Source organism: Sturnus vulgaris, chromosome 13 (assembly GCF_052056855.1).
Source record: "Sturnus vulgaris isolate bStuVul1 chromosome 13, bStuVul1.hap1, whole genome shotgun sequence".
NCBI lineage: Eukaryota > Metazoa > Chordata > Aves > Passeriformes > Sturnidae > Sturnus > Sturnus vulgaris.
The window spans coordinates 10,723,220-10,749,958 of NC_142255.1; the positions used below are offsets into that span (position 1 = coordinate 10,723,220).

The 26,739-nt window shown below is 39.4% G+C and overlaps 1 protein-coding gene across 4 annotated transcripts; it reads left to right on the top strand.

The window, feature by feature from the left end:
• Positions 1–1,874: 1,874 nt before the first annotated feature.
• SPPL2A (signal peptide peptidase like 2A) lies at positions 1,875–25,971 on the top strand. Of its 4 annotated transcripts, XM_014887724.2 has the most exons (17): positions 1,876–2,116; positions 5,707–5,826; positions 6,795–6,977; positions 7,705–7,794; positions 11,107–11,240; positions 13,304–13,455; positions 14,207–14,303; positions 15,093–15,194; positions 15,817–15,898; positions 16,151–16,225; positions 16,861–16,917; positions 17,075–17,128; positions 17,546–17,645; positions 18,469–18,546; positions 18,877–19,037; positions 21,164–21,197; positions 25,653–25,829. In XM_014887724.2, the coding sequence occupies exons 1-17, from the start codon at positions 2,063–2,065 to the stop codon at positions 25,682–25,684; spliced, it is 1,605 nt and encodes a 534-aa protein (XP_014743210.1). In that variant the 5' UTR covers positions 1,876–2,062; the 3' UTR covers positions 25,685–25,829. The 4 variants fall into 4 exon arrangements, with proteins under 4 accessions (XP_014743212.1, XP_014743211.1, XP_014743210.1 ...); XM_014887726.2 differs by lacking the exon at positions 17,075–17,128 and having other exon boundaries at positions 1,875–2,116; positions 25,653–25,971; XM_014887723.2 differs by lacking the exon at positions 21,164–21,197 and having other exon boundaries at positions 25,653–25,971.
• Positions 25,972–26,739: the final 768 nt, after the last annotated feature.

Consider the following 26,739-nt stretch of genomic DNA (forward strand, 5'->3'; position numbering starts at 1 on the left):
GGTAAGGACTGGGGACTACTGAAGTTGCCAATAAAGATTACCTAATAAGCTTTCACTGATATCCTAAGCCCCCCTGAAATATCCTAAGCTGATATCCCAACCCCACCCCCTTCACAAATTTTCAGTGCAGGTATTCCTAACTCACATAGTCCCAGTGGAGTGCAGAATACGTGTTTAATGTAAAAAATGTTTTCACAATATCTTTAAACAACCATCAAGGCAGGAGACATCAAACCAAGCATACACTTTTGAGAGAGCAGTTCCCTTTTATTCAGAGGAATTTGTACTTTCTCCTTGGCCCATTTTTATTTCAGCTGCAGACAGAATAAAAACTGCTGTGTTTTCCCGGGGAACACAAGGAGAAGGATTAGTATGTGGCAGGACAGGACATGCCGCCATGGAATCTGATCCCGGGATCAGCTACGCACTTTTAAGTCAAATTAAACACTTTTTCTGTGCCCGAAATACAGTGTAATGTACATTCCCATAGCTCATTACAGATCACAGAATTGGCAGACTTACTAAAGTAAATCAGTATTCATTTGTCATCCAGATCTTGTTAGACTCAGAAGAAGAGATAGTAGTTGGCGTAAAATGTCATGGTTACTCTGACAACAGCACCAGAATAGAAACACACAGATGGACAATGTACTAGCCTGTTTTTTTTTTAAATACCAATTCTGCATAGATTATGAATTATTAGCTGTGTCATAGTGTGCCGTTATCTGTTTTAACTGTTTAAGCACATGAAATTGTTAGACACAGCTTTGCAGGCCAGCAGTTCTACAAGATGCATAAGCCTGTTCTGTTGCTGATACAATGACGACTTTCAGATTGTCACTGAGCGAAATAAAAAGTCATTTGTTACCATCAAAGTATCGGTATTGATCAAAACACTACTTATGTACAGATATGTAAACGTTACTCAGATTTTTACAGCAACAGAACAGCTTCTTGACAATTTGCCATAATGCAGTGGGGAATGTTCTACATGCCTTTGTCCTTAAATGCACAGAGAGGGAAAAACCATGCGTGCAGGAATCTCCTTCCTCAGTAGTAGTAACTAATAAACACTTCGTTTGTGAGTTAAGGCTTTGATTCACTGATGCTGAAGTGGAGCTCAGCTCTCATCCTCTTGCATCTCCCTTTCCCTCACTCCCCTGCTGTCTCAGTCATGGCTACATTCTCTTCTTTCTACAATGTTTCTTATCTTCACCCTTTCCTCTTCCCTGTGCACGCCGGCTCCTCGGCGGGCCCAGGGAAGGGGCAGGGGGCGGATCGTGGAACCAGAGCTGGAAAACCTCCACTGAAAAAAGGGATGTTGCACAATTTCCTTTGCTGGTAAATCACAGAGCTGTTTCAGCCCATCTCCTTCATGGAAATCCTTGCTGGTTCTTACATCTGATGCATCACAGCTCTTTTAATACTTTCGAAACCTGGCAGACATCTCTGAAATGAGCTTGTTGGTTTGTTTTTTTTAAGAACAAAACAACGCAGCTTCCTCAATCTCGTGTTATAGGTCACGCTTTGCTGTTTCTTTTACTTGCTCTCACGTACGACATCCTGCTATCCTCACCACATCTCCCTCCCATGGCTCTGCGAGAGCTGGACCGAGGCGAAACACTCGGCTTGCTTTGTGCCGGGAGACGTGGGACAAAAGCGGCCTTTTCCTCTCACCTGTAAAAGGGCTCTGAGGAGTTTTAGCGAGCCCGTCAGCACCTAAACCATTGGGAGCAGCCGGGCGGATAGCCCGACACGCTGACAGCCACGGGCCCCCTGCGAGCCGCAGGGAGCGCGCACACGGACACAGCGGCACAAAGACAGCCGGGGGCGGGGACGCGCAGCCCCGGCTTCCCCAGCACCGCCCCGCCGGCAGCGCCGCCCCCGCCCGCCGAGCCCGCGGCGTCCCGGGACCGGGCCGGCAGCGGCGGACGGGCGGACGGAAAAGGAAGAGGAAGGGGAAGGGGAAGTGGCGCCACGCCGGGAGCCGGTGAAAGGCTCCGCGGGGGCGCGCCGAGCCCGAGCGTAGGGAGGCCGCTCCCCGAGCAGCCGGCGGAGGACGATGCGGGCGGCCGGGCTGCTGTGGGCCGCGCTGTGGGCCCTGCTGCTCCCGCTGGTAAGGACGCGGGGCCGCGCCGCCGGGCCGGCCCTGCCGGATGGTGCTGCCTGTCGCTTCTGTTCGCTGCCGGCCGAGGGGCTCCCTCTGCCCGCCTTATCCCCCGGGAGCTCGCCGGTCGCGGCGGGCAGGGCCCGCACAGCTCCCGTCTCCCTGGGCTGGGCTGGGCTGGGCTCCCCCTGCCTCCGAGCGCCTCGGGCCGGGTTGGGCTGGAGCGTGGCCCGGGGGGTTTGGGCCTCCTGGGCGTGCCTCGAACGAGGCCTCTCGGTTCCCCTCACCGGGCCCGGGGAGCTCAGGCCGGGCCAGCTCCGGTGACGCCTCGCGAGTTGAGATAACAAATCTCACGGGTGTCTGCGTGGATAAATCTGGTGTTTAAATTTGGATATGGGGAAGGAGAAAGTTCCTGGTGTGCCTATGTGTCCTGACTTTTGTCTCGTTCACCTTCAGTTTTGGTTTCGGTATGGCGCATACTCGCAGCTTCTCCCTGTCCACAGGTGTACATTGCCGTGGAAATCTGGCAGACCACTTTCTGCCAAAGGGAGTCGTGAAATAGGGAAGTCAGAAACCTCCATAATCTGTTTGGGCAATATAAAGGATATGTATGCATTAAATGCTGTTTCATGAAATTGTTTTGTTGTTGAGATTTTTTTGTTTGCTTAATTTTAACAGAGTCCATGTTGTTTTAGTAAGACAGGATGCAGAATACTTCTTTCCTATGTAGGAAGTCACCACTGGATATGCTCAGCAACAGGTGCCCAGCACAGTGTGTTAGTACCTTGAGAATGCCTGTGGGGGAAGTAACTTGTCTCCCTTGCTTTTCCTGGGTCCCACATAGCTGTCACTGGTGTGTTGGGGTTTTCTGAAGAGTTGCTTTGCTCTTTAACCTAATGATTTGCTGCTGCTGAAGAGGGAAAGGGGATTCTGCGCTCTTATAAAACTCCAGGCCCTGCATCCTGCCTTCTTTGTTCTACAGATGGAGTTGTAGCAGTGGTGAATATTGGACCAGGTCATTCTGCCTCAGGAGCAGTCTGTTAACATTAACAGCACGGGGAGTTGTGTTTGGAGAAGGATCACTGCCACTCTCTGAGCATGGGCTCCTGTTCTCCTGGGTCACAGTGCCTGGAGGGAGCCAGAAGGGCCGATTTGTGTTTATCTCACACGAATGATGGTTGTTCTGCCTTTTTTATGTTTCTGTGGGTTTTATGTTGTCACTTGGTACATACAGACTACCTCCTCCCTAGTCTGTATCTTTGAGTTTCTCTATATCTTATCTAGGTACTAATTGTGATGGATGTTGTAAATACAGGCTTGGTTTGGTCTCTGTGTCTACTGGTTCATCTGATTTCCTGTATTCTGCATGATGGGGTTACTGGTACACTTCAAAACTCAGCAGTCAGGCCAAGCTTATATCCCTGCAGTGACTGGGACACGTTTGGAAAATTAGAGATTAAGAGACAGAATGAGACTTCTTCTCTATCAAACATGATAAATTATACAACAAAAATTTAAAGATGGTAAGGGAAAGAAGTATGATAACTACCTGAAGAAATTTGTTTGGAGGTGAGGGGCCATTGGGAAGTATCTGAACCTGAAGTGAAAGGAGATGGTGGCACCCCTTTAGGTAAGGACAGTTGTGCCTCTTCTCCGTGTGGGAATGCTTTTATGCCAGAGTAAATCAGCCTAGGGAAGCAGGTTAATCTCTTTTAGAGATGCTTTTGTGATCACACACTTAGTCTTGGTCTTAAGTAACAAGATTGAAAATGTGCTCGGTGGGAAATGTTAGCTTTGTATGTGTCCTGAGAATAGTATTTGTTCAGTGGCACAGCTGACTGCAAGGCCACCTACCCAACCCGGTAGCCCTTGTCTGTTATGAAAGGATACTGAAGTGATTAGAAAGTAACAGGACTTCAGCTGGATGCAAGAGGATTTCCCTGGGGATGTTCCAAGTGAGGTGCATCCTGGAGCGTTTCTTTTAATTTTTAACTTGTAAATGCTGTCTCTGGAGCTCAGCAATGAATAGGTGTGGGTACACGTCATGCTCAGGTCCTGCCTCCCTCCACCTCATGAGGATGAATTATGTGCCCTGATTAATCCCCACAGAAGGGAAGCTTGCCAAACAAAACATGCATATCATATAAGCAAGTAATCACTCCTTCTAGGTAGATTTATGCTTGTGTAGAATTAACACTTGATTTCCTGGAATCCAGAAAACACTTGTTATTCTATTTGGTGAAGCAGAAAGAGCTTTTAATGGATGTAAACCTCTGGGGTTTGCACCTGTTGGAAGTCTTTACTGCTTTTAATTCACCATTAGTTTGTATTTCTAGGTGAATGCATTTACAAGGGAAGCTTGATCATTTTTGTGCTGATCATAAATCATGGAACAATTTATTTCAGCTGACAGCTGAAGAACTGTTCTGTATTAAACAGTTAATGTGCTCAGGGCCCTTTGACACAGTTCTCCCAGCAGATGTTCATGCGCTGGGGCCAATATAATGGATTCCTCTGAAGAAGGTTTTTTGCTATTCAAACCAGGCAGACATAAACCTCTGAAACAATATCGTCACATGCTTTTATTTTCTCTCCAGTTCTCCCTTGCTGCAGAATACAGATCTAGCTTGAGGAGAAATGCCTCTCTAGCACTGTTAATGCTTAGCATTGGGTATCTAACTGTTTTGGCTTCTCCCTTATACCCATACTTCTATCTTAATATGTTAGTGGTTTTTTATAAAAATCTGAAATTTACAGCAGGATTTAAATTTTTTTTACCCTGATGGTGCTTCTTGCTGTTGAAGTCAGTTTCAAGACAAACAGTTGAAATAAGAACATATTCCAGTTTATTTACAGTGACACTTCTTTGAGATGCAAATAATGTTTATTTGTTTTCACTGCTTTATAACTGTAGCTGCATCTAATCTTTAGTCTGTTCATTTATCCACTTAAATACCAGACTTTTATTTATGCTTGGGGAGAAGTATACATTCCTAACATTATCAGAAGTTTTAAAATTCAGCTGTATTTGTAAATAACAAGAGTCATTTTATGTGAGGGACTCTAATCTTAAGAAACACCAGTATTTCCTTGACTACACAAATTCTTCTTAAAGTACACTAGTTGGCCTCTTTGTGTTTACTTGACAAAAAATATTTTTGAAATTGTCATATGATATATATAATCACCTACTTTATTAGCAGGGAAAATTGTAGAGTCTGTGAGGAAGGAAGACTCTAGAACTTCATCATTTTTCCATGTACTCTTCTAATTGCTTTACACTTTTTGGAAGGCACAAGATAGAGAGTCTGAAGTCATTTGCATTGGTTTCTTGCTGATATTCTGCTTGGTGACCTGAACTGTACATGTCATAAATACATTGTCTTTGCAGAGAGGATAAGCAGTATTATATAGTAACAAGATTCTTACTAGTTTTCCAACCTGCTCTCAAGCTCCCCATCTCTCATGGGGTTATGTAAAAATAATGAGTTGAGTAAATTCCTTTTCTCCTAACAGCTCTTCTGAAGGTTTTTAGAAGAATGTTTGTATAACTGATATTCTGAACCTGGTGTAACTCAGAACACTGTGATCTGCTGCAGGTAGCTGCTGATGAGGGGATCCTGCACGCCTCTGGAAGTGGAGTGCCTCCAGTAACTAAGGATTACTGCATCATTTACAATTCTAATTGGCTCTCCCTTCCAAAAACCTTGGACAATGCTGTAAGTAGTTTGTAGTCATACTGTCTAAGAAAACTGGAATGCAGCATGAATTTAAGTCAGCTATGACTGGTCTTCAAAACTTTGAGTTAAATACATGCTACACTGAATATTTGCCATTTTGGTTCATGTTGTCCCCTTCCCCCCAAATCACTAAAAAGCAAAACTCTATAGTGAACATTTTCTATCCTTTTAAGAGTTGGCTTCTAAAGTTTTCAAAGGAAATACTCTCTCTGTGCTTAGAACCAGTTTTTGTATTTATGTGTTTATGTATTAATTTTATCCTGTTAATTTTTTTTTACTTCTGATGTTATCCTTATGTCTTAAGTTTTATATTTGAGAGTTAAAGTTCTGTTTATTTGTTTACAAAAATTGGTAAACTTCTGAAACTTTTTTTCATATTGGCTCATCAGTTTGGTGTACTGTTTAATTGTCTTGAAAGCAGGTGGTGTAGTAGGAGATTATATGAAATGTACCATCATGCTATATTTGCTGAGTGTGTTGGTGTGCGGCAGAAATAAATGTTCTTTAGGCATTCTTATAAACAGGAAATACTTCACGTTTAGGAGTGATGAAGGCACACTGCCTTCCCTTATGTTGTATCCATCAGTGCTCTTTTGGCTTGTAAAGCCTGGAAATATCACAGAGTGTATACCAGATTCCCCCAAACTACTAGTAGTGATTTTTCTATGTAATCAGTTTCCTATGTTTAAATTACAATATCAACTACTGTGAAATTGCACTTAGAAATAGCCAGATTATTGCAGCCCTATGCTGCTCTAAATGTCCTCAGTACTGCATGCTGCTGAAACTGCTGCTGTGATTTTATATTCCTGAATTAATCATTCTTTTCTGTTACACCTCTTCCTGGCAAATCTCCAGTTAAAGAGCATAGTAATGTTGTCATCTGGATTAATTTGTTTGTAATATCAAATTTTAATCACATTCCTTTTCTCTCTCTTTCTCTGCAGACTTACAGGACTCTGGAAAACCTAACATCTACAGTCCTGTGCAGTTCAGCTGAAGTTCCTTCTGGCTTAATGAAAGACAAAGCAGTTGTAGTGATGAGAGGAAACTGCACTTTCTTGGAGAAAGCCAGAATTGCACAAAGTTTGGGTGCCAAAATGCTGTTGATTGCCAGTAAATCTAGGCTGGTAAGTTACAACAAACAGTTTTATTCTGTACTGAAATAGTGCCTTGTCTGTTTGGTCCCATGCAGTATTGTACAGGGTTAGCTGAGAGAAGCCCCAAAATCAGAGGACCCTGACCAAGTGTGGGATTCCAGCACAAGTCATTTACTCTTCTCACAGAGCTCTGCTGGCTTACATCAGCTCACAGGAGCTACAGCTGAGCTGGATTTTTGAATGTTCCCTGTATCTGCAAACACGTTTCTGAATGCAAATACTTGTCTTTATCATTCCCTAGTTTTAGTGCATTCTGAACTCTGTGTAAAGTTAGGTGATACTGTTTTAGACATGTGGTGATAAGCTAGGGAAATAGAATCTAAAACTGGAAATAAAAGGGCTTGTGAGATCTCATTGCAGCTGCAAAGTGTATGTACAAATATGTACAATTTATGAATTTGTGTGATTATCACAGAAAGTTAATCTTGTTTTAGAAGTGTAGAAATTAAAAACAGTTTTAATTATCCCTTGTAATACTATAAAAGCACAAAAGCTATATGAATCCAGATGTGTTGGTAGTATCATTTGGTTTAAGTACATCTGTCTTTATTAACCTTTTGCCAAGGGTGATGAATGAGCTTTTTGGTTTTTACCTTCCTACAAATACACTGAAGTTGAAAGGATAATCTGCTTTGAGGGATCTAACCTACTTTGTAAATAGGCTCAACATACTTACCACTTACACTTTCTCTTTTAGTCTGCTATTTCGGATAACAAGACTGATTTTGAAGATGTGACTCTTCCAATTGCTCTTATAAGATATAATGACATAGTAGATATGCAGCTGGTAAGTAACAGAACTTCAGCATGTTATGGTTGTATAAACTTAGATTTTTGAACAAATGAATTAATTTCAGGTCAGGTCGGGATGTCTGCCTGATTTGAATGTGCTTAGATACTGCTTTCATTCCTAAGAGAGGATGGACATTCAGTTGTGGAAGTACTGATCTTCCTAATCACGTGAACAAGAGAGAATGATTTATTGATTAGAACACTGAGAATGGGAAACACAATACTTAACTGGATGGACAACCATAGAAGTTTCTTGCTGAACAAAATAAGCTGTCTTCCATTAGTCTTGGATACAGCTGCAGGTGCCTGACACATGTGAAGAGCTGTACCCTAAGAGAGCTGTTCCTTTAGTGCAGAAGCTACAACAGCTGAGCTTGTAGCTACTGACACCAGAGCTTTCAGGCAAGCAGCACCTGAGCAGGTTGGATCTTGAGGAAAGACTGAAAGTTTTTTTGCCTTTGCCAGATGATGAACTCCCTCTGTGTAGTGTGACAGCATCAGCTAAAGAGTGGTTGGGCAGTGTAGTTTGAGTTTCTGCTGGTGAGTTGATGGTGAGAAGCCAAATGCATGTTATTAAAATGCAGCAGTTGTGGTATCTCCTACATTTTCTAAGCAAAGGGAGTTTGTTTTGGGAGTATTTGGAGTTTCTTTTCCTTGGCATGTAATATTAGAATAACCAAATATTGCACACGGTTTTAAGGAAAACAGTGTATTTTCTTCAGTGTGGCTTTTTCTGTTATTATATTGTTATTTTGGGTTTTTTATTTAGCATTAAATAGTTTTGCTAAGCAGGAGTTGTGTTGCACGTGTTTTTTGGGGATAGCAGAGCCTAGCACTGTGTGGTCTTAGCTTCTTGAGTTGAATTTGCAAGCTCACTTCACCATTTCTGCTCTTAATCTTCAGAGCTGCCATGGGAGGTTGTCTTAGGTAAGTATGCAAACTGAAATTGCCTAGATTGATAGGACTTTGGTTGTTTACTGTTGTCATTAAAGATAGGTACTTGTTGAGCACTAACATGACTGAAGGTTTGTGCTGGATTCAGACTGCCACAGCCTTGATAAGTACTGTAGTTGGGTTCAGGTAGTCCTCTGTCTTCAGATTTGTTTCTTCAAGTCAGATAAGTGTTGTTTGCTTGCTTGAGTGATTTGAGGATGCTCTACTAACATGAAAGGGAACAAGGGCAAGTTAGGTTTGGATCTTCTCTGCACTTTTTTATTGCCCAGTTATGCTTGGAGTGGTGTGATGTAGAATCACTTCTGTACAGCTGGACTAACTCACCAAAGCACCTCTGCTGTAGGTTGGTGTGCTAGGTGGTGTCTAATACTGCTGCTGAATTGAAGAATTCATTTTTGTCTTATAATGAAACTGCCATCATAAAAGTACTGAGGAACATAGCCTAGACTACAAGTGACCTTTCCTGGTTCTGCTCTAGTTTTTTGCTTTCTGTCTTGTCACTGGCAGCTGTTATTTTGAATGATATCCACTGCTTGGAATCCAGCAGCCATTTTACACTTCCTACTACAGTTGCATTTCTTGTTTAACTCTCTTTAAAACTTCCAGCTTCCTCCTTTTATTTAGAAGAGAGAGACAGCACCAGTCTTAGGGGCAAGTAGTTTGTATAAGCATTCTTTTTACTTGACAAGTAAGTCATCCCTGTTGGCTTTCACCGTTAGAGGCAGGTCTGTTAAGAGTCTTGGTAGCAATAGCAGAGTGTTACAAACCTTTTAGTCAGTGGACAGCTCTCTTGCAGATTTGTTACCTGATGCAGTCTGTTTCATTCTAGTGTTCCCTGTGGTGGAAGCTGAGACTTAGGAAGTTTTTAGTGAAGAGAGGAATAGCAGGAGCAAAAGGAAATAATTGCTCTAGATTCTAATATGAATGATACTTTATAAGACTTAAAGGAAAAACTAGATTAAGATATGTTGGAACTGAATACTAAAAATGTTTAAGCCTCTTAGGGGTTTTGGCTTTTTATTTGGTTCTTGGTGGTGTTTGTTTGTCTGTTTATATTTTTTGTGTGTGGTTTGTTTAGGGTTTTGATTGTTTATTTGTTTGGGTTTTGTTGGTTGGTTTGTTTTTTTTTTTCATAGGGGATGCTATAATATGAATGGGTTTTTTTTTCCTTCGATGTCATGTTCCACTTCATACAACTGCAGTGTTTCACTAGAATTTAATTTTATTCCTTGTTTTCTGAACTTCCATAACTTCAGGCAAAAAGAATGATTCTGACTTCTTTAGCCTACAGAAAGGCTGTTATCTGTAATTAGAAAATTTAGATGTTGAAATGATTCAGCTTTCTTTATGTGGCCACTGTATTCCACTCGACTGCTGGACTTCCCATTCAGTCTTTCTAGTGCCAGTTTGAGCTTTCTGAAGCCAAACCTGTCTGGCATGTTCTTCTCTCTTGCTTTTATCTCAGATGCAGACTGTAAACAAATCTGGGGTTTTTTTCTGCATCTCTGAAGTCTGTTCTCACTGCACAATTATTTTAGATGTCTGGGCTTACTTTGACTGCAACAGCAAATTTGTCTTCCCTACTACTTTCCATTTCCTGTCAAATTATCATTCTTTCTTTGTTTTTCAAATCTCGCCTTTCAATCAAATGGAAGCACTTTGATTTAATTTTCAAAATTTTTGTACAATTCAGTACCAGTTACATCTCGGTGTTCTCTCCCATTTTCTTCTGTGTAATTCAACTGATTGATTTTTTTTTCTTAGGTCTTACATTTTTTAAGTAGTATGAAATTGCTTTCTTTTCATTTAAATCCGTCTCAAATCATGTTTGTGTGAAGCTGTTGGTAAATAACTTTCTGCCACCTTGAGCTGTCACTGCATTCTATCTGAAGCCTCGTGTCTGTATTTGAACTGAGTTTTGTGGATTCAACAGCTAGAGGTAGCTCTGCTGCTACCTCAGTGGACCTGTGAGTTTGTATTTCAAGGTGATTGAGTTAGATGTGCTTTCCTGCAGAGCAGATTTCTTTGATAGCACTTGATATTTTGGGGAGGCATTTGGGCTAGAGGCACAGCTTCTCAGAAATGTGGCAAGAATGCAAAGAGGTACAATTTTCTCTCGTGGTATCTGTATTTACATAGGAGTAAATAGATTTGTTTCCAAACCTGACCATCCTGAAGGGTAGCATTGAAAGCTTCTTAGCAAACATATGACAAGTCTTATGCAGTGAGCTGAAAGCTTCCTCTCAGCATTGTGTAGATTAAGAGTAGGAAATCATGATGTACATCTTGTTGCAAAATAAGCAATATGATTTCTTTGTTCTCCTTATGAACCAACTTGTATGTTATATTTCAGGTGCTTGGAAATGAAGTTAATGTGACTCTGTATTCACCACCTTTGCCAGAGTTTGACTACAGTATGGTTGTCATCTTCCTAATTGCTGTGTTTACAGTGGCACTGGGAGGCTACTGGAGCGGAGTAGCAGAACTGTAAGTTTGTTAAATGGAACTGCTTAAATTACATGGACTGCAAAGCTTGTCAAAACTGTCACTATGATCAGTGAGAAATTATTTTCTTTTAGGTTGGTAGTTAAAAAATTAGAAGATCTAAGTGTAATTAGCTGCTTTGTCATGTAATGTTTGAGCACTGTAACCTCTGAAAAATCACCAGAGGTCTTTGAGGAACCTCAAGCATAGACTGTAAAAGTCCCTGAGGGATAATGCAGCTCTTGGGAGGAGGCATGAGTTAACATTTTGACAAATTACCAAACGCTCTGTAACTAGCATCATAATTCTCCAATATCCACAAAGAAATTAGGTATTTTAGTTACACTTTTCAAGTGCAGTGATTCAGGAAGTAAATACACATTGTATGTAGTGTCTGCATTGGCAGGGATCTGTACAGCTGCTCCATCCCAGCTGGCTGTGCTGTCACAAGGAGCATTGGGAAGCACAGTTTGGTTGTCTGGCTGACTCCAGATAAAGTCCAACCTGGCTTATCTGCTTCAGCTTTGTGCTTTATCTGGTGGAGCAGCAGAGCTGGGGCAGCAGCAGCTCTGGGACTGGGCAAGGACAAGGAGGCAGCAGCAATCCCTGGGAAGGGAAGAGGGAGTGGCAGTCAGAATGTGGCAAGGGCAGGGGAAACAAGGGGTGCTGGGGGTTTCTGCACTGTCCTTGAGGGGTGTGCAGCTTTAAGTGATGCACAGAGTTGTTATTAGTCTGAGGTTAAACTGGCTGTAGCTGCCTTTGAGAGCATGGCGTTATTCTGCAGTATTTCTTGGGTGGCTGTGTGTGCTAAATGGGTCAGTGTGTGTTGCTACCTTCAGGGTCTCAGTGGTATTCTGGTGCTTTGCTCCCCAGAACAACAAGGAGAGGATTGTATGTGATAACAACAGCTTCCTTTTTCCCACAGTTATGCAAATTAACTATTTTAAAGAGATTAAAGAAGTAGGAGGGGAGGTGTGTGTGTGCTTCTTTTTTTAAAGGTTGGGTCTGATTATGCTTCTTTTTCACCCTGCAGTGTTGCAGGGTGTGGCTGCACTGAATGCTAAAATAACAAAATGTGGTGCTGTCTCCCATATTAAAAATACCTAGATGTAATTTATTAAACTAGTTAAAGTGCTCTTTCATAAATCTAGGGCGAGCTAATTTTTTTTAAAAGCTGCTTATTCAAAGCATGTCTTCTGAGAAGGTGATTCATCTAACAAGGTGCCTTGCTCCTGTGGGTTATTCTCTTTTGAAGATAGCTGTTTCAGTGCTGAATTCGGCATTTGGTAGGTGAGTCCTGGGATTCCTCAGGAGCACACTATCTGATGGGCAATTTGCACTAGGTCTGTACTAAAGAGTAGAAGGGCTCTCTGCTCAAAGAACAAACACAGCAATATAAGTCTCCTTATTTTGCAAGGTGAGGTATAAATATGGAGTATGTATGCACAGAAATCTTGCTCCCAGTGAAAATTCCCGATTATACCACCTCTCTTTCACTTACTCTGTAATTATGAGGTGTAAGAGTAAAAGAACTAGTACTTAGCTAGCTTCATTCTGCTAACATGAATGGGTTTTGCAGACAGTTAATGTCTAGATTAGGTTTTAAGAGTGTGCAATGCCTATGATTTTGATTTATTGTAGACATATTTATCAAATTATTATCTACATTTAGCCAAATAGTCAGAGGTGATGCACTAACAGAGCTCGGTGTGTGCATCCTGAAAAGTTGAGGGGTGTAGTACTGATTTTCTTCACATGGATCAGGGTTTTGGTTGGGGATGCTCCTTCAAAGTTGGCAATTACCACACAAATGGAAAGGAGTACAGTTAAGAATCTTTTGCTTGTGATCTGTGCTAGGTTGGAAGTGCATCTTTTCATTAAAAAATGGAGAGAAATTCAAACAATAACCATACCATTTTCTGTGGGTTTAAGTCTAATAATAGTATGAAGGACCAAACTGAAACCTTGTCAGTCTAAATTTTCTATAACCATCAATTCTGCTCATAGTAAAACTTTTTCATAATCTGTCATCTGAGGTAAATGTGTTTGTTGTTTTCTTAAAACAGTGAGAATCTGAAAGCAATTGCAAGTCCTGGGGAGAGAGAAACTCGATGGAAGAAGGAAGAAAATGTTACTTTCACACCTGTAACAGTTATCTTGTTTGTTGTCATCTGTTGTGTCATGCTGGTCTTACTTTATTTCTTCTACAAATGGTTAGGTAAGAAACAATGAATAATCTCATTTGACTTATTTTTCTACATGATCTTACAAAATGTTTGAGTCTAAAAAGCTAGATTTCTGAACTAAAACGAATGTAACTTTTAGAATTATTGTCTCCATGCCTGAGTTGAGGGTTGAAAGGATACAGTTGCTACTTAAAGAAGGTTTCTTCAGCTGTCTTACAGACTGCCTTGACAGTGCTTGTTCTGAATGAAGTCATGTGAAAGAGAGGTGACTAATGATGAGCAAAAAAAAAAAGATGTATTTCAGTACTCTTGGGAGGATGACAGTGACAACCTAGTAGTGTTTAGAGTTTGCTTGATGAAAACGTTTTTTACTAATTGGAGTTTGGTGTTTGGTTTTAGTTTTTTGGCGAGGATCTGGCTAGAAAGCAATTCTGATACCTCTGAGTCAAGTTTTTGCTTGACGAGAATTTTGTCATGGCAGAGACAGTGAGAATTCAGCATTTTCTATATTCAACTGACTGTGATCTCCAGTGACTGTTGAGCACTGCTGTAACTGTTAACAGTTTATGTCATGGAATCATAAAATCCTCAAGGTTAAAAGAGACATTCAAGATCATCCAGTCCAACTGTCTACTCAGTACTGTCACTGTCACCCTTAAACCACATCACCCAGTGCCAGTCCAGACACCTCTTGAACACAAAACACCAAATGTATATTACTATGTTTATTTGCTGTTTTCTATTCTGTTGTCACTGATTCCTGTCTTCATTGTTTTTATTTAGTTTATGTTATAATATCAGTCTTCTGCCTGGCATCTGCGATGAGTCTGTACAACTGTCTCGCAGCATTAATAGGACAAATCCCATTTGGGCAGTGCAGGTACTGTGCACCTTTCACTTACTAAAAATGACAGGTTTCCTCTGGGTGTTTTCTGGTTGCTACTCAATGCAACATGAAAATATGAGAACAGTTTAACAAATTGTTTCCTGTATGGTTTTAGTGTGTGGAATAGTTACAAAAGAAAATTACAAGCTGCTTTAATTAATATTAAAGGTATCTGTAGCATAACCAACAGTTAAAGTGGTTGTAGATTTGCTGCATTACCTTTATTTGAAAGCATTCTGTAATAAAATTTGAAAGGCTTGGCTGTCTGAGCTGGGTTTTACAAAATTCTGGTTGTCTGTCATATGTGCTTATTTTGTTCATCAAGGAACTCTGTAAGGGGAGAATCCTGCACATTTGGTCCTATTTGGAGCAAGTACTGTGCTATAGGCAGCAGAGGAGATTTTCCCTCTTCTTAACCTGTACTGTACCTGCCAATTTTATGCAATTATGACATGGCTGTCCCTCACTGACATAGCTCAGTTGGTGTCACTGTTACATGACAGAAATGGATGAAACAAAGTCATCTGCTTGCTGCCTTCCCTGGAAGTGTTTGCTAGAATGAGGACAGCCCATCCAAGTCCCTCTTGGTGTGTTTTTAGTGCAGCCCAGAAAAGGATTGGTGCTGCCGTTGTAAGAACAATGCCACCTGAATCTGTACAGAACAGATGGGCAAAAGAAACTCCTGGGTTGAGAACACCTTGTCAGCTTGAGGTTCTGTGATAGCACTGGCATGTGTTTTGGCTGTTGCAGGCTTTCTCTTTTAATTTAATTATTTTCTTTTAGGATTACATGTTCCAACAAAACCATTGAAGTGAGGCTTATTTTTCTTGCTATATTCTGCATAGCAGCAGCTGTTGTCTGGGCAGTATTTCGAAATGAAGATAGGTAAGTGGTACATTCTGACTTTTGAGTAAGTTGAATAATTGGTGTTAATGAACTTCCCAGCATACAACTAATCCTGGAGTACAGCATCCTTCTAAACTCCAGTGCCAATTTCAGAGAAGTCATGAAAGTATTTTGAAGCTTAACAAGCATGGGAGTAATGGAGAACAAAGCAATGCAAATGAGCTGTGTGGTAATTCGAAGTTATTAAAAAACTATGAAGATGGAAGAACTAGCTTGATTGCTAATGATTGCCACAGAAGAAAAGAGGTGCAGAATAGCATAAGGAATAGTTCTGCTCAGCAGTAACTACAGCATCCTTGTGTTATCAACACTATTTCCAGCACAGATACAAAACATAGCCCTTAGCAGCTATTGTGAAGAAAATTAACTCTATCCCAGCCATTACCAGCACAAACAGTCACCTACTTATGATCAGAGGCTGGAATAAATTGACCATCTTGAAACTAAGACTTTTGTGGTTTTGGTAGTAGTAATTCTGAAAAACTAATCTCTTGTTTTTTGTGAAATTTTCCTTGCTATTTCTAGAAAGATCTAGATTCCAGCAGCAGTTTGAACAACCTGTAAAAATGTTTGGGGTTTTGTGTTTTTTGTTTTTTTTTAGGTGGGCTTGGATTTTGCAAGATATTTTGGGAGTTGCTTTCTGCCTAAACTTCATTAAAACGCTGAAAATGCCCAACTTCAAGGTACTATAAGTTGCTTACCTTAAGATGATATTCTACTGCCATGAATCTGCAAGTTTACTGTCAGGAAGTAGGTTTTCCATACATAAGAAATATATATTAAAAATCATAATCTTAACCATTTTTAATGATTATTAAAAGAAACTAATCCTAAAAATGTTATGCCAAATTAAAACACGTGGTACAGTAATGGTACCAGAATCTAGCAGTGTGATACTTGAAAACCCACAGTAATTTTTTTTTTTTTTTTGCCAGTCCTGTGTAATACTTCTAGGCCTCCTCCTTCTATATGATGTTTTTTTTGTCTTCATAACACCATTTATCACAAAGGTATGTCTGTTAATTTATTGTAAAAACAACAATGTCTGGTCATTGGGAGAATATTTTTGTTTAACTGGTTAGTGTTTGCAGTGTTCTCAAGGCAGTAAAGCTGATTTCCATTTCTCCCCATGTAAGACAACGGTGGCCTACATTTTTATGGCAATCGCATGGTCAAAAGTAAACCAGCCCCAGTTAGTGTGAGGGATAGTGTGATCATGAGAAATTACTGCCCTCCAGTTTTTGTTCCTTCTTTTGCATTAAACACCCATTTATTGGAATATGCTCTAGTACTTTGTGCAGTGATCACTTGCAGTGTGGCATGAACTGTGTGCAAGTGTTAACCTGCTTTTATTTTGAAGCAGAAAGCTCATGGCAGAAAAAGCTGATGTGCTTTTATCTAAAATTCTAGCTACATCTAGTGGACTTGTTGTTTGGGGATTCTTAACATTATTTTAGGCTGGACTACATGTTTTTATTGCCAAACAATGCAGTATAATGCTGTACAATACTAGGGCATTCCCTTTGATATTCAGGATTTTTCCAATCCTGAATTGTAAGTGAAGCTACAAGCAGTTTTTGTAAATGTAATATGAAAGTTTTGATTCATTAAACCACTAACTTCTGAAAAATAACTTCAATTTCAGAATGGGGCAAGTATAATGGTTGAAGTTGCAGCTGGTCCCTTTGGAAACAGTGAAAAGGTATGAACAGTCATTGTAATATGTGCAGTATTAAAGTACTGACTCTGTGTAGCTAATTCATAGTGTGCTTTTCAGCATAACTTTCTCACAAAATATAGCCAGCTTCTGCTATTTTCTTACAAGTATTAAATGCCTGTTGACTTGGGTTTGATCCTAGAGTGATGGAAACTTGGTGGAAGTCCCTACTGAACGCTCAGCTCCCCATGAGAAAGTAAGGATTGTATTTCAGATACTGGATTTTTAAATTATTTCCTCTAAAAAGACTGTTCTTTTGGGGAAAACCTTACTGTCCAAATTTCTCTTTAGGACCTGGATATCGTTGATCAGTATTCTATAGTTAGGTTAATAATCCAGACTTGTTACTCCCATTACATGGTTAAATATTGTTTTAACTTTTTTTTTTGTGTGTGCGTATTATTTGTAAATCTGAAATTCCAGCTTACCTTAAGCTTTATCTACTTTCTGTGTTGGTTTCTGGTTTTTACTTCAGGTTCTACTTATTTTGAAGTCTGCATTAAGGATAAATTAATTATATTTAAACTGTTTATTAATTCAAGCAACCAAAAAATCCAGAACACTAGAATGCTTTAGATGAGATTTATGTGGCTTCTGAAATAATGTTTTCCAGTTACCCGTGGTTATTAGAGTGCCTAGACTTGAACACTCTGCATCAACACTCTGTGACTTGCCCTTTTCATTGTTGGGTTTTGGAGACATTATTGTCCCAGGTGAGCAAATGGTTTAGGTAACTGTAACTTACAAATAAATATTTTGGGTTTTATTCTCAGCTGACTTGCAGAGTTTTATTCTCAGGGTAATTGCAAAATCAAATGCAGCAGTTTGCCTTGATCAGCCAGTGCAGAACACAACAAAAGCCAGAGTAGAAGAAAGCTCAATATGTTATAGAATACTTGAATAATGAAAGGTTTTTTATTTTCTGTGGTACTGAATTAAGTCAATGCAAGTTCCATAGGTAAATCCAGTTGTCAGTATTAACTAAATCTCACAGAAAGCAAATATTCTGTGACTTTGTAGGATTTTCATATCCTAGACTACATAATTAGAGGTGAGGTAATGTAAAATGTTTTGCCAAGTTTTTCCATCTTTCTCAGAAGAGCTGAATTTGGCCATAATTGGAGTCTTGAGCAAATTACTTTAATTGAGCATATACAGGCAAAATTGCTGAATGTTAAGAGTGAGCATTAGAATCCTATTGAATAAAAGTATTAAAAATAGGTTGTTACACTTCTGTGTTAGAAAGCTGAAAATAGCACAATGTAATTAGGTTGCTTGAAAACCCCAAACCTCTAATTCCAAGCTTGCTTGGCTCATATTTCCATTATGGTTTTGATTTTCTAGACTTACTGTAGGATTTCTTAGACTGGTTCTTGCCTTTACAGAAAAAATATTGGAAAAAGATAAAATATCATAATAGGAAGTCTTAGTATAAAATCTTTTATGCTGCTTTCATTTGGAAAATTGGGGAGAAAAAATCATAACTAAACATTTCATTAATTTTTTCCCTTTTTTGATTTTTTTTTTCCCTTCAAGGGCTTCTAGTTGCATATTGTCGAAGATTTGATGTTCAAACCAGATCATCTGCTGTATACTACATTTCCTGCACAATAGGTAAATTGTGATATTTCAGCATGGTTGATCTTCATGGCAGCTTTTTTAAAATGGCAGATCTAGTTGGTTTTCTTCAGGTAAGGTTCAGTGCTGTCAAGAATCTCTCTAGAAACTCTTTGGTGTGCTTACTTGTACTTAAGGTGACTATTCTTTATGGTAGTGAGTTGCCTTGAGAAATCTTGCAAATATAGAGCAGCCTATTGTATCTCTTCTGCAGTTACATTAACAAGGAAAACACTGCTTAAAAAGAAATTCTATCTTACTAAATGGTTGATCTAATCTAAAAATTGTCCTGTTCTTGATTGTGCATGTGTGAATGTCTTTTTGTAGCCTATGCTGTTGGCATGGTGCTGACTTTCATCGTTTTGGCCTTGATGAAGATGGGGCAGCCTGCCCTTCTCTACCTTGTACCGTGTACACTCATCACAAGCTCCCTCGTTGCCTGGAGGCGCAAAGAGATGAAGAAGTTTTGGAAAGGAAGCAGTTACCAGGTAGGCTGGAGTGTTCTGTTGTTAATTCCTTTGAGTATAAGTTTCTCTGAGAATTTGGTGAAAGATCACCTGCAATCCAGTTTTTGTAAGTTTTCCTGTGATGTTCTGGAGCTAATAAGGAAAAGTAGTCTTTACTCATAGAAGATCTTAGTCTAGTAGTTGACATGGCAGAACAAAGCTCAAGGGAGCTGAAATAGCTGGTTCAGTACTCAGGGAGGAAAATTAATTTGTTCTACTTTGAAATGTTTTCTTGTATTTTAACATTCCTCATCTCTCATCTTGATGTGATACAATATGAGCCATTGAACTAAGCATGCAGACTCCAAACTGCACTAGTTCTGTATTAGAGACAGTTCCAAAAAGCTGGTCATCAGCTAGAACTTCAGAAACTTTCCATGCATCACTGATGGCCTACATCATCAGGATTGTATGGAGCATTCAGGAACGAAATAGCTGGTTTGTATAACTGTTTATTATCACAGCACACACTGTGGGCACACTGCCTAGGATATTCTGTATTTCCCTCTTGGCTGTGTCTAACACTACCCAGGAATTGCAGTTCTTAAAATCCCACCTGTTGACACATACACATTTTTCCTTATGTGACTTGCTGTAGTAACTGGGTGTGCCAGTAGCCCTTGTGAGCTGGCATTTATGATAAGACAGAGCAGTCTCAAGATTATTCTGTATTTTGCTTGAAACCTAAGTTCGGTATTGTTTGAATTGAGGCACCATCACCTACACCTAGAGCATGTTGAACTTGAAGCTTGGATAGTCTGTTCTGGGGGAAGGTGGGTGTCAAGTTTATGGTGGATAGAAGCAGCTCCCTCTTTTTCAGCTTCAGGATTTGAAAGTTTGAGTGGGTCAGTGAAAATCAAGAGTAATTCTTGTAAAGGTAAAACTACAGGCACCAGCTCCTATAGTATTACCAGCAAAATGCAACCTTTTGTTGGTCTAATACACTACAACTGCTTCACCTGGAGGTTGTCTTAGGTATAAAATTACTCAGATTTTCAGCTTTAATTAAATACCCTGTCTTTTTGTTTACAAAATCAACTCCTCCTTTCATAGGAACATTGAATAGAAATGTTCCTCTGTAGGACAGAATGAATTTGGTTTACTGTGCATTTCTATATAAACTGGTGCCTATTTGCTCTTCTGAAATAAATAAGATTGCACTTATGAATCCCAGTAACTCTGGATTTGTTGTGGGGAAAACACTTTGCAATTTATTTTCCTCACTTGAGTTCTGAGTAAGATTGGCCTAAGTAAATCTGGCAGGTCTCCTTAGTGACAAAACATTTCTTGCACTTCTTGTAGCAAAACTCATACTTGAAAGAATTATGTTGCCATAGTAGTTATTTCATGTCCTTTCAACTGATTTCTTGGAGGATTAAAACTACTCTGAACTTCAGCTTGTTTTGAGTCAGATGACTTCATTTCTAGCACAATTTAAAATGTTGATTTCAACCTCACTCCACCATCCCTGAGTTAGAGTTGTCTGTAATTGAACCTACAATTGAGCTCTGTGTAACTTTACTAACTTCTGTTTTTCCATAACTTTCTGAAGAACATTTTTATATTAATTTTCTGTTCCCAGAGAGTGCTATTCAAGTTGCACTCCTGAAATGTTGCAGGGTTGATCTTTCTCATATATTGTTCTTATCTAAAACTGCATTTTGAACTGTCAATACTAAACTTACAGACGTTCCAAAAAATCCAAACAAACAAAACTCCAAATAGCCCCAACCCACACAGCTCCAGGGTTGAAACTTCCAGCTTTCAGTGCTCACCCTGAGGAGGAAGGATATGGAAAGGTGTCAGAAGTCAATATTTTGCTACATCAGTGATCGAGGCTCAGGCAGTGCTGCTCCATTGACAAGGGTGGCGAGGTGTAGAGGTTTTCTTTGCTGTTATGGGAGCAGAAAAACTTGGCAGAGTTGTTAGAGCAAGGTGTCCTAAAAATTGGGGTAGAAGAGCATGTACAGTGCATCAGGTGACTAAACTTCTTAATAGTCCATTAGTTACCTTCTTGGAGTTTTTCTGATTTTTTTTTTTTTTTTTTTTTTTTTTTTTTGGTTGGTTTTGTTGTATGTGATTTTAATAATGGAATAAATTTTATTTAGGTATCGGACTCCTCCAGGACGCCTTTGCTACAAGGTGTGATTATGGCCTTCTTTTAATGCAACTTTATTAATCATCTTAGAGTTTCTTTTTTCTTCTTTTCCCCCCTCTGCTTTCTCTTTTCAGTCTTTTTTGCATCTACCTCTTAATTTTGTATTAATTACTCAATAGAAGAGGGTAGAACTGAAGACAAGATACAAATCTGTATTCACACTTAGGTCTTCTGGGTTTTTTATTTTTTTAAAGGAGAGCAGGAAAACATAAGTAAAAATGAAGCTGTGATTCCTAAGCTTGAAGGCAGGCTTTGTATGCTTCTCTACTCTCTAACTTCCCAAACCCTAGGACTGCCATCAAATATTTGCAGTTGGTGTTAGTTCCTCTTCTGTTACCTATATTGCAGTCCTTCACCTGATTTTTCTGTGTCACTGCATAGATGTGAAAACCTGCTTAGTGCTTAACAACAATTTTGTTGTCTTCTGTTACAATGCTGAGCATTTTAAATTTGCTTTTAGTAATCATGTCTGCAGCCCTTCTGTCATTGTCCTGCTCCACAGTGTCCTTCATCCTGTCCTGTCTGCCCTGCTTGCACTGGGCTGGGGAGCAGGGACTGGGACCAGCTCTTGTGGCCTCACTGCTGCACCACGTCTGGACTGCAGTGAGGTTTGACCTTTCTTGGCAGCAGCTCATGGCTGCTAACACTGATGGCATTTATTTTTACTGTCCACACAGCTTGCAGAGAGCAGTGCAAGCTTTCAAATTTCAGCTTCTCGTGGAATTAAAGCATTTAAATATAATCTTGAATTATAGTTGTTGGAGTTATACATCTATTTATAAAGCATAGGGTGTCTGCTCTGAAGACAATTTGAGATGGTGAATTCTGCCTGTGTCTTAAATTCTGAAGTAAAAAGTATTTTTCTCATTTGCTCCTTTCTTCTAAGAAAGAGTACTTTAACAATTTAAGTCTCATTAAAAAGCCTTAATAATAAAGAAATTAGATATAAGCCAAAGATGATATTAGGAAGTGGGAGGAGTTGAGTGCAAATTAAAAGCAGATGGCCAGACTATTTTTATAACTTAGAATTCTTCTGTCCTGCTGTGCGCACTCGAGTTCTTGCATAGGTTTAAAATCACTTTTTTAGTTTCTGCTTTATACAGATGACAAATACTTGACTCCCCAAGATAGCTCTGAGGTCTCATAATTCATAGCTGAGGTAATTTCTGTTTCTGCATAATGATGCAGTCTTAAATTCTAGTTATGCTCTGTGTGGCTTTTTTATGGTGTAGTCTTGAGCTGTAAAGAGTTGCTGCACAGAAAACATTAACTATTCACTGAATTGTAGAGATTTCTTTGAAGAGTAATGTACTTGCTTTCCTGCCACCTAAATGGGAATATTGCTGCTGTGAAGTGTAAAATAAAGGTTTATCTAGGTTTCTGGATTGCTTATACTCCTTGTGGATGCCTTAATGATAAGCTAATTTCATACTTATTTTCCAGTTATTGATTTAATTTTACAATACTTGTTTTTGTATCAGTTCAGTCTGTGAAATAATTTCAGCAAAATCATGGAAATTCTAGTGGCCTAATTCCTCTTTGAAGTCTTCTACATGGAGTAGTCTTGCAACTCGTTGGAGTTTGCAGTTTGAAGTGTTTAGCACTTCTTATCTCTCTTTGAAATAATAAATCAACAGATTTGTCACTGGCATGTTACTAAAGAGCAGGTGCATGCTGTGTAAGTTTTATAATCACATTTTTAGATACTTGCAACTTAATCATAACTGGGACTTGTTAAGAATTCCATGAATGCAATATTATTGTCACGAATCTTGCAAGCAACTGTGTGCATAGGTACTGTGTGCTCTTACAGGGACAGATTTGTACTGCCATTTCTAGTTTGGCTCTGTGCAAGTGTTTGGGGGGGTGAGTTTGCTGATTTTAGTTCTTAATAGTCCACCATGTTAGTAGATTGTAACTAAAACATTTCTGTTTAACCTAAGCTGCCTTAACACCTCCCCCTTAAAAACTGTCAGAAATTCAGATGTGAGAACAAAGCTTCTAAGTCTCTTCCACTTCAGAAATGTCCATGAGCTCACCACAATGTACAGATTGCTTTGCCTTGTTCTTAGCTTAGAATAACGACTTTGTCAGGATTGTAGCAAGGTGCCTTCATCCTGCAGCTTCTGCTGAGGCTTTGAGGAAGGGGTTGTCCTGACAACATCCACAGTGGAGATAGCTGTGTGGACAAAGCTGCTTAAAAGCCATCTTGTACTTTTAGAGAGGCACCTGTTGGCCCCAGCTTTAAGTTGTGGGCTGTCCTTCTATGTGGAGGCAAGATTAAAAATGAGGTGGTGTGGCTTTTTCAGCCTTGAAACATTTGTATAAACACCGCCCCTCATCCCTCCAACACCCTTTGAGTTTTACAAGGCACTTGGTTTTAAAGTTAACTTCAAAATCTGATTATTAAGTGGAAAGCTTAAAATTTAAATACAGGTGCTATCTCCAGCATTTGTACAAAAAAAAAACACGTACATTTTTTGCTGCTTAGTGTTGTAGGATTACCAGAAGAGTCTTTGACTTTGGTATACACTGAATTATTGCAAATACTTTAAACTCTTATTTCTAGAAGCATCTTATCAATTTAATAGGAAAAGACTGTACAAAAATGTTTAGCAAAATTACTTTTTCTGTGCAAACTATTAGATGATCCTCCCTAGGTTGAAGGAAGATATCTGGCATGACTTGATATAATATGGTAGTGTGGGAGGAGGTTGTTCTTGTTTTATCCTGGAAATGAATACTTTAATCCTCATTCAAAGGGATGATTTGAGTTCTGTAATTGTAGGGAGTGTTTTGCTTTGGGTGACTTTTGATGTGGATTTTTGGTGTAGAGGAAAATTCTGGATATACTGAAATAAATGCAAGATTGTCATTAGCACAAGAGCTGGGTATTCACTGCTGGACTGTGTGCTGCTGCTCTGTCAGTCCTTAGCAAGACTGGTGCTGCCTTAGTTCTTACTGTCACGATTCTGGCACACGAAGAGAGGGTTGTGAAAGACTCTTTTCTGCTCTTGGATTGATATTGTGGCCACTGGGCTCTCCTAAACCTTACCCAATCCACTGACTCGTTTTTTGTAACTGTCATCTCAGTTTACTGCACAGCTGGTGTGGCTGGACTGTGAAACAGCTTGTTTAAGCAAAAGTGCTATTGATAAGGTATGTTTGTGTACTTTCAATGAAACAATTCTGGTGGCATAAAAGAAGGGATGGCACAGAGCTGGATCATAACTAGAGAAGAAGAGAAAAGTTAAAGGAACAAGTCTTTTTACCCTGTACGTAGAATTATACCACGCTAAAGTGTGTACAACACAGCAATCTCAGAGCCTGGCTTTGTCCTGGCAAGGATTCTGAGCAGGTGCAGTAAGACAAGAAATAATTGTGTGGAAATCTGCCCAGTTTAGATCAGAACCCACACAGTGAGCAGCTGTTACACAGAAAGACAGGCAGGATATGCCACTATGGGAGAACGTAAGTAGAGTTTTCTGCCTTTTGCTGCTTAAAACATTATCTCTTGTCCTAATAATCCTGCCACTCTGAGCATATGAGCTCCTTGGCACATTTTGTTTTTTCAGCTTTAGTTGTACAATTTCTGTGTCTTCTGTCTCTGGCTGTCAGCTCCCAAACTGCCCAGTTCTTGGCCTCTTGTTAATGATGCTCAATTCTGAAGCCCTCAAACCAATGGTCTCAGTCACACTAACAAACGTGTGCATTACCTCTGTAATCATTCAGTGCCTTGTCCCAGAGGGAAAACCAGAGCCTTCATTGCCTCCAGCAATGCAATAGTGGATAGGGAAACTGGCTGCTTTTCAGTCAGGAGAACTACAAATCTGTTTTGAGTTATTCAGGCAATCTAATTAGTTACATCAATGCCAAGTATAATCAGTCTATATAATAATCTGGTTAGGATTCTCTCCTGATGCAGGACTTTACAGCTCCTTTATCTTTTCTGAAATAAAAGGAAAATTTACAAAGAAATGTGACCACTACAGTTAGTTTTAACTCACTGTGATATAGGTAGCCTTTACAGTCATGAAAAGATAAAGTCCTTTCTGTTCAAGCTATTGCTTGCTACCTGTAAATGTCAGGTAAGATCCTAGAGTCTTTGAAAAATTTGCTTAACCCCAATTGTTTTTTTGTTCTCTGTATTTAATAATTGAGATAGCTCTGACTCACAGGTTTATTTTCTTTTAGAGGACTCGGGTTCTTGGTTGGAAAATTGTTTTGTAGTAGAAAGCATTAGCTAATAGAGCTTTGATTATTTGGCTTAAATACTTTTCTGATCTGTAGAGGACCTCCTGAATGTATGCTGCTAGAATGCAGTCTAACATGTGTTCAATTACATTTCTCTTAGCTAACCAATACTTTAGATCAATGGGGTAAAGCAGTGTTTCTTTATAAAGAGCCATCTCTTGTCCCTTTTCTTTTTCCTTTTTTAGATGATGGAACACCTGGATTACACAGGAAATGAAGAAAGCACAGCATCAGCCACTGAACAGCCTGGAGGACAATAATATGTGGGATCCTGATTTAAAATAGCATTTGAATTTCTGACAGCTGAATTGCAGTAAATTTGGTGAAATTTTACAATAGAGTGTTTCCCACTCTGTGTAAAAGGGTTTTTTATTCCTACACCTCTATTTTTATGGAAAATGCTGTTAATAACATAAAAGTAATCAAAATAGTCACATTTTTACAGCCAAACCATAGCTAGTAAAACCGTGCCTTAATTTAAATAAAAGGATATTTTCTATGCAATTTTCCAACTGTGTTTCTATACAGTATATTTTTATAAAAGTTGCTTGCCCATATCAGCTTAAGTGAAATGTTCATTTAAAGTTTTGATTAAGACTAGTCAGATTTGTTTGAAAAAAAATAAAGTACCCTTCCTAGGATTTCTTTCCAGATGTTGAATGCAAAGTTGGATAGCAATGTAACTATAGCAATTGAAGAATGAAACTATAGTTCCGTTACTACAAGTAATTCAATAAACAGTGTGTATATTGATGTACATTGTGAGCCATAAAACAAATAACAGGGCAAATTGAAAGTGGGGTTGTGAACTCTTCCTCCCCACTCCCCTCATTGTATCACTGACTTATGTCTTAATTGTGAAAAATGTTAAGCTTTGATGCAAATCTTTGGATTATATACATTTCCAAACATTTAAAAATAATAAAAGGGGGAGGTACTTACACATGGTCCTGAGAACTTCTGTGCAGTTCCTGGAATAGTTGACAGACAAGATGGTGTGAAAGGCAAGAGGTTTTTTGCTCAGTAAGTGCTGTTTTAAGGGATGGGATAAAATGTTAACACTGGCCTGGTTCTCTCACCTGTTGAGAGTAGGTGTGTATTCGTGGTCTTCATTTGGCTCTGGATCAGTTCAGAAGAATAGAGAAACACAGGACAGATTTTTTTTTATTTTTTTTTTACCTTTTGCATCTGCACCATACTTTTTTTGAAGTATTTTTGAAAATTCTTTGCAACTGATAGACAAAACAGGTTTGAATAGTACTGGTAGTACTT

Bases quoted from the DNA above. Each gene is read 5' to 3' on its own strand.
- SPPL2A (XM_014887723.2), top strand. From the start codon at position 2,063: ATGCGGGCGGCCGGGCTGCTGTGGGCCGCGCTGTGGGCCCTGCTGCTC. The intron at 14,304-15,092 runs GTACTGTGCACC...ATTTTCTTTTAG, and splicing joins ATCCCATTTGGGCAGTGCAG to GATTACATGTTCCAACAAAA. The intron at 15,195-15,816 runs GTAAGTGGTACA...GTTTTTTTTTAG, and splicing joins GTATTTCGAAATGAAGATAG to GTGGGCTTGGATTTTGCAAG.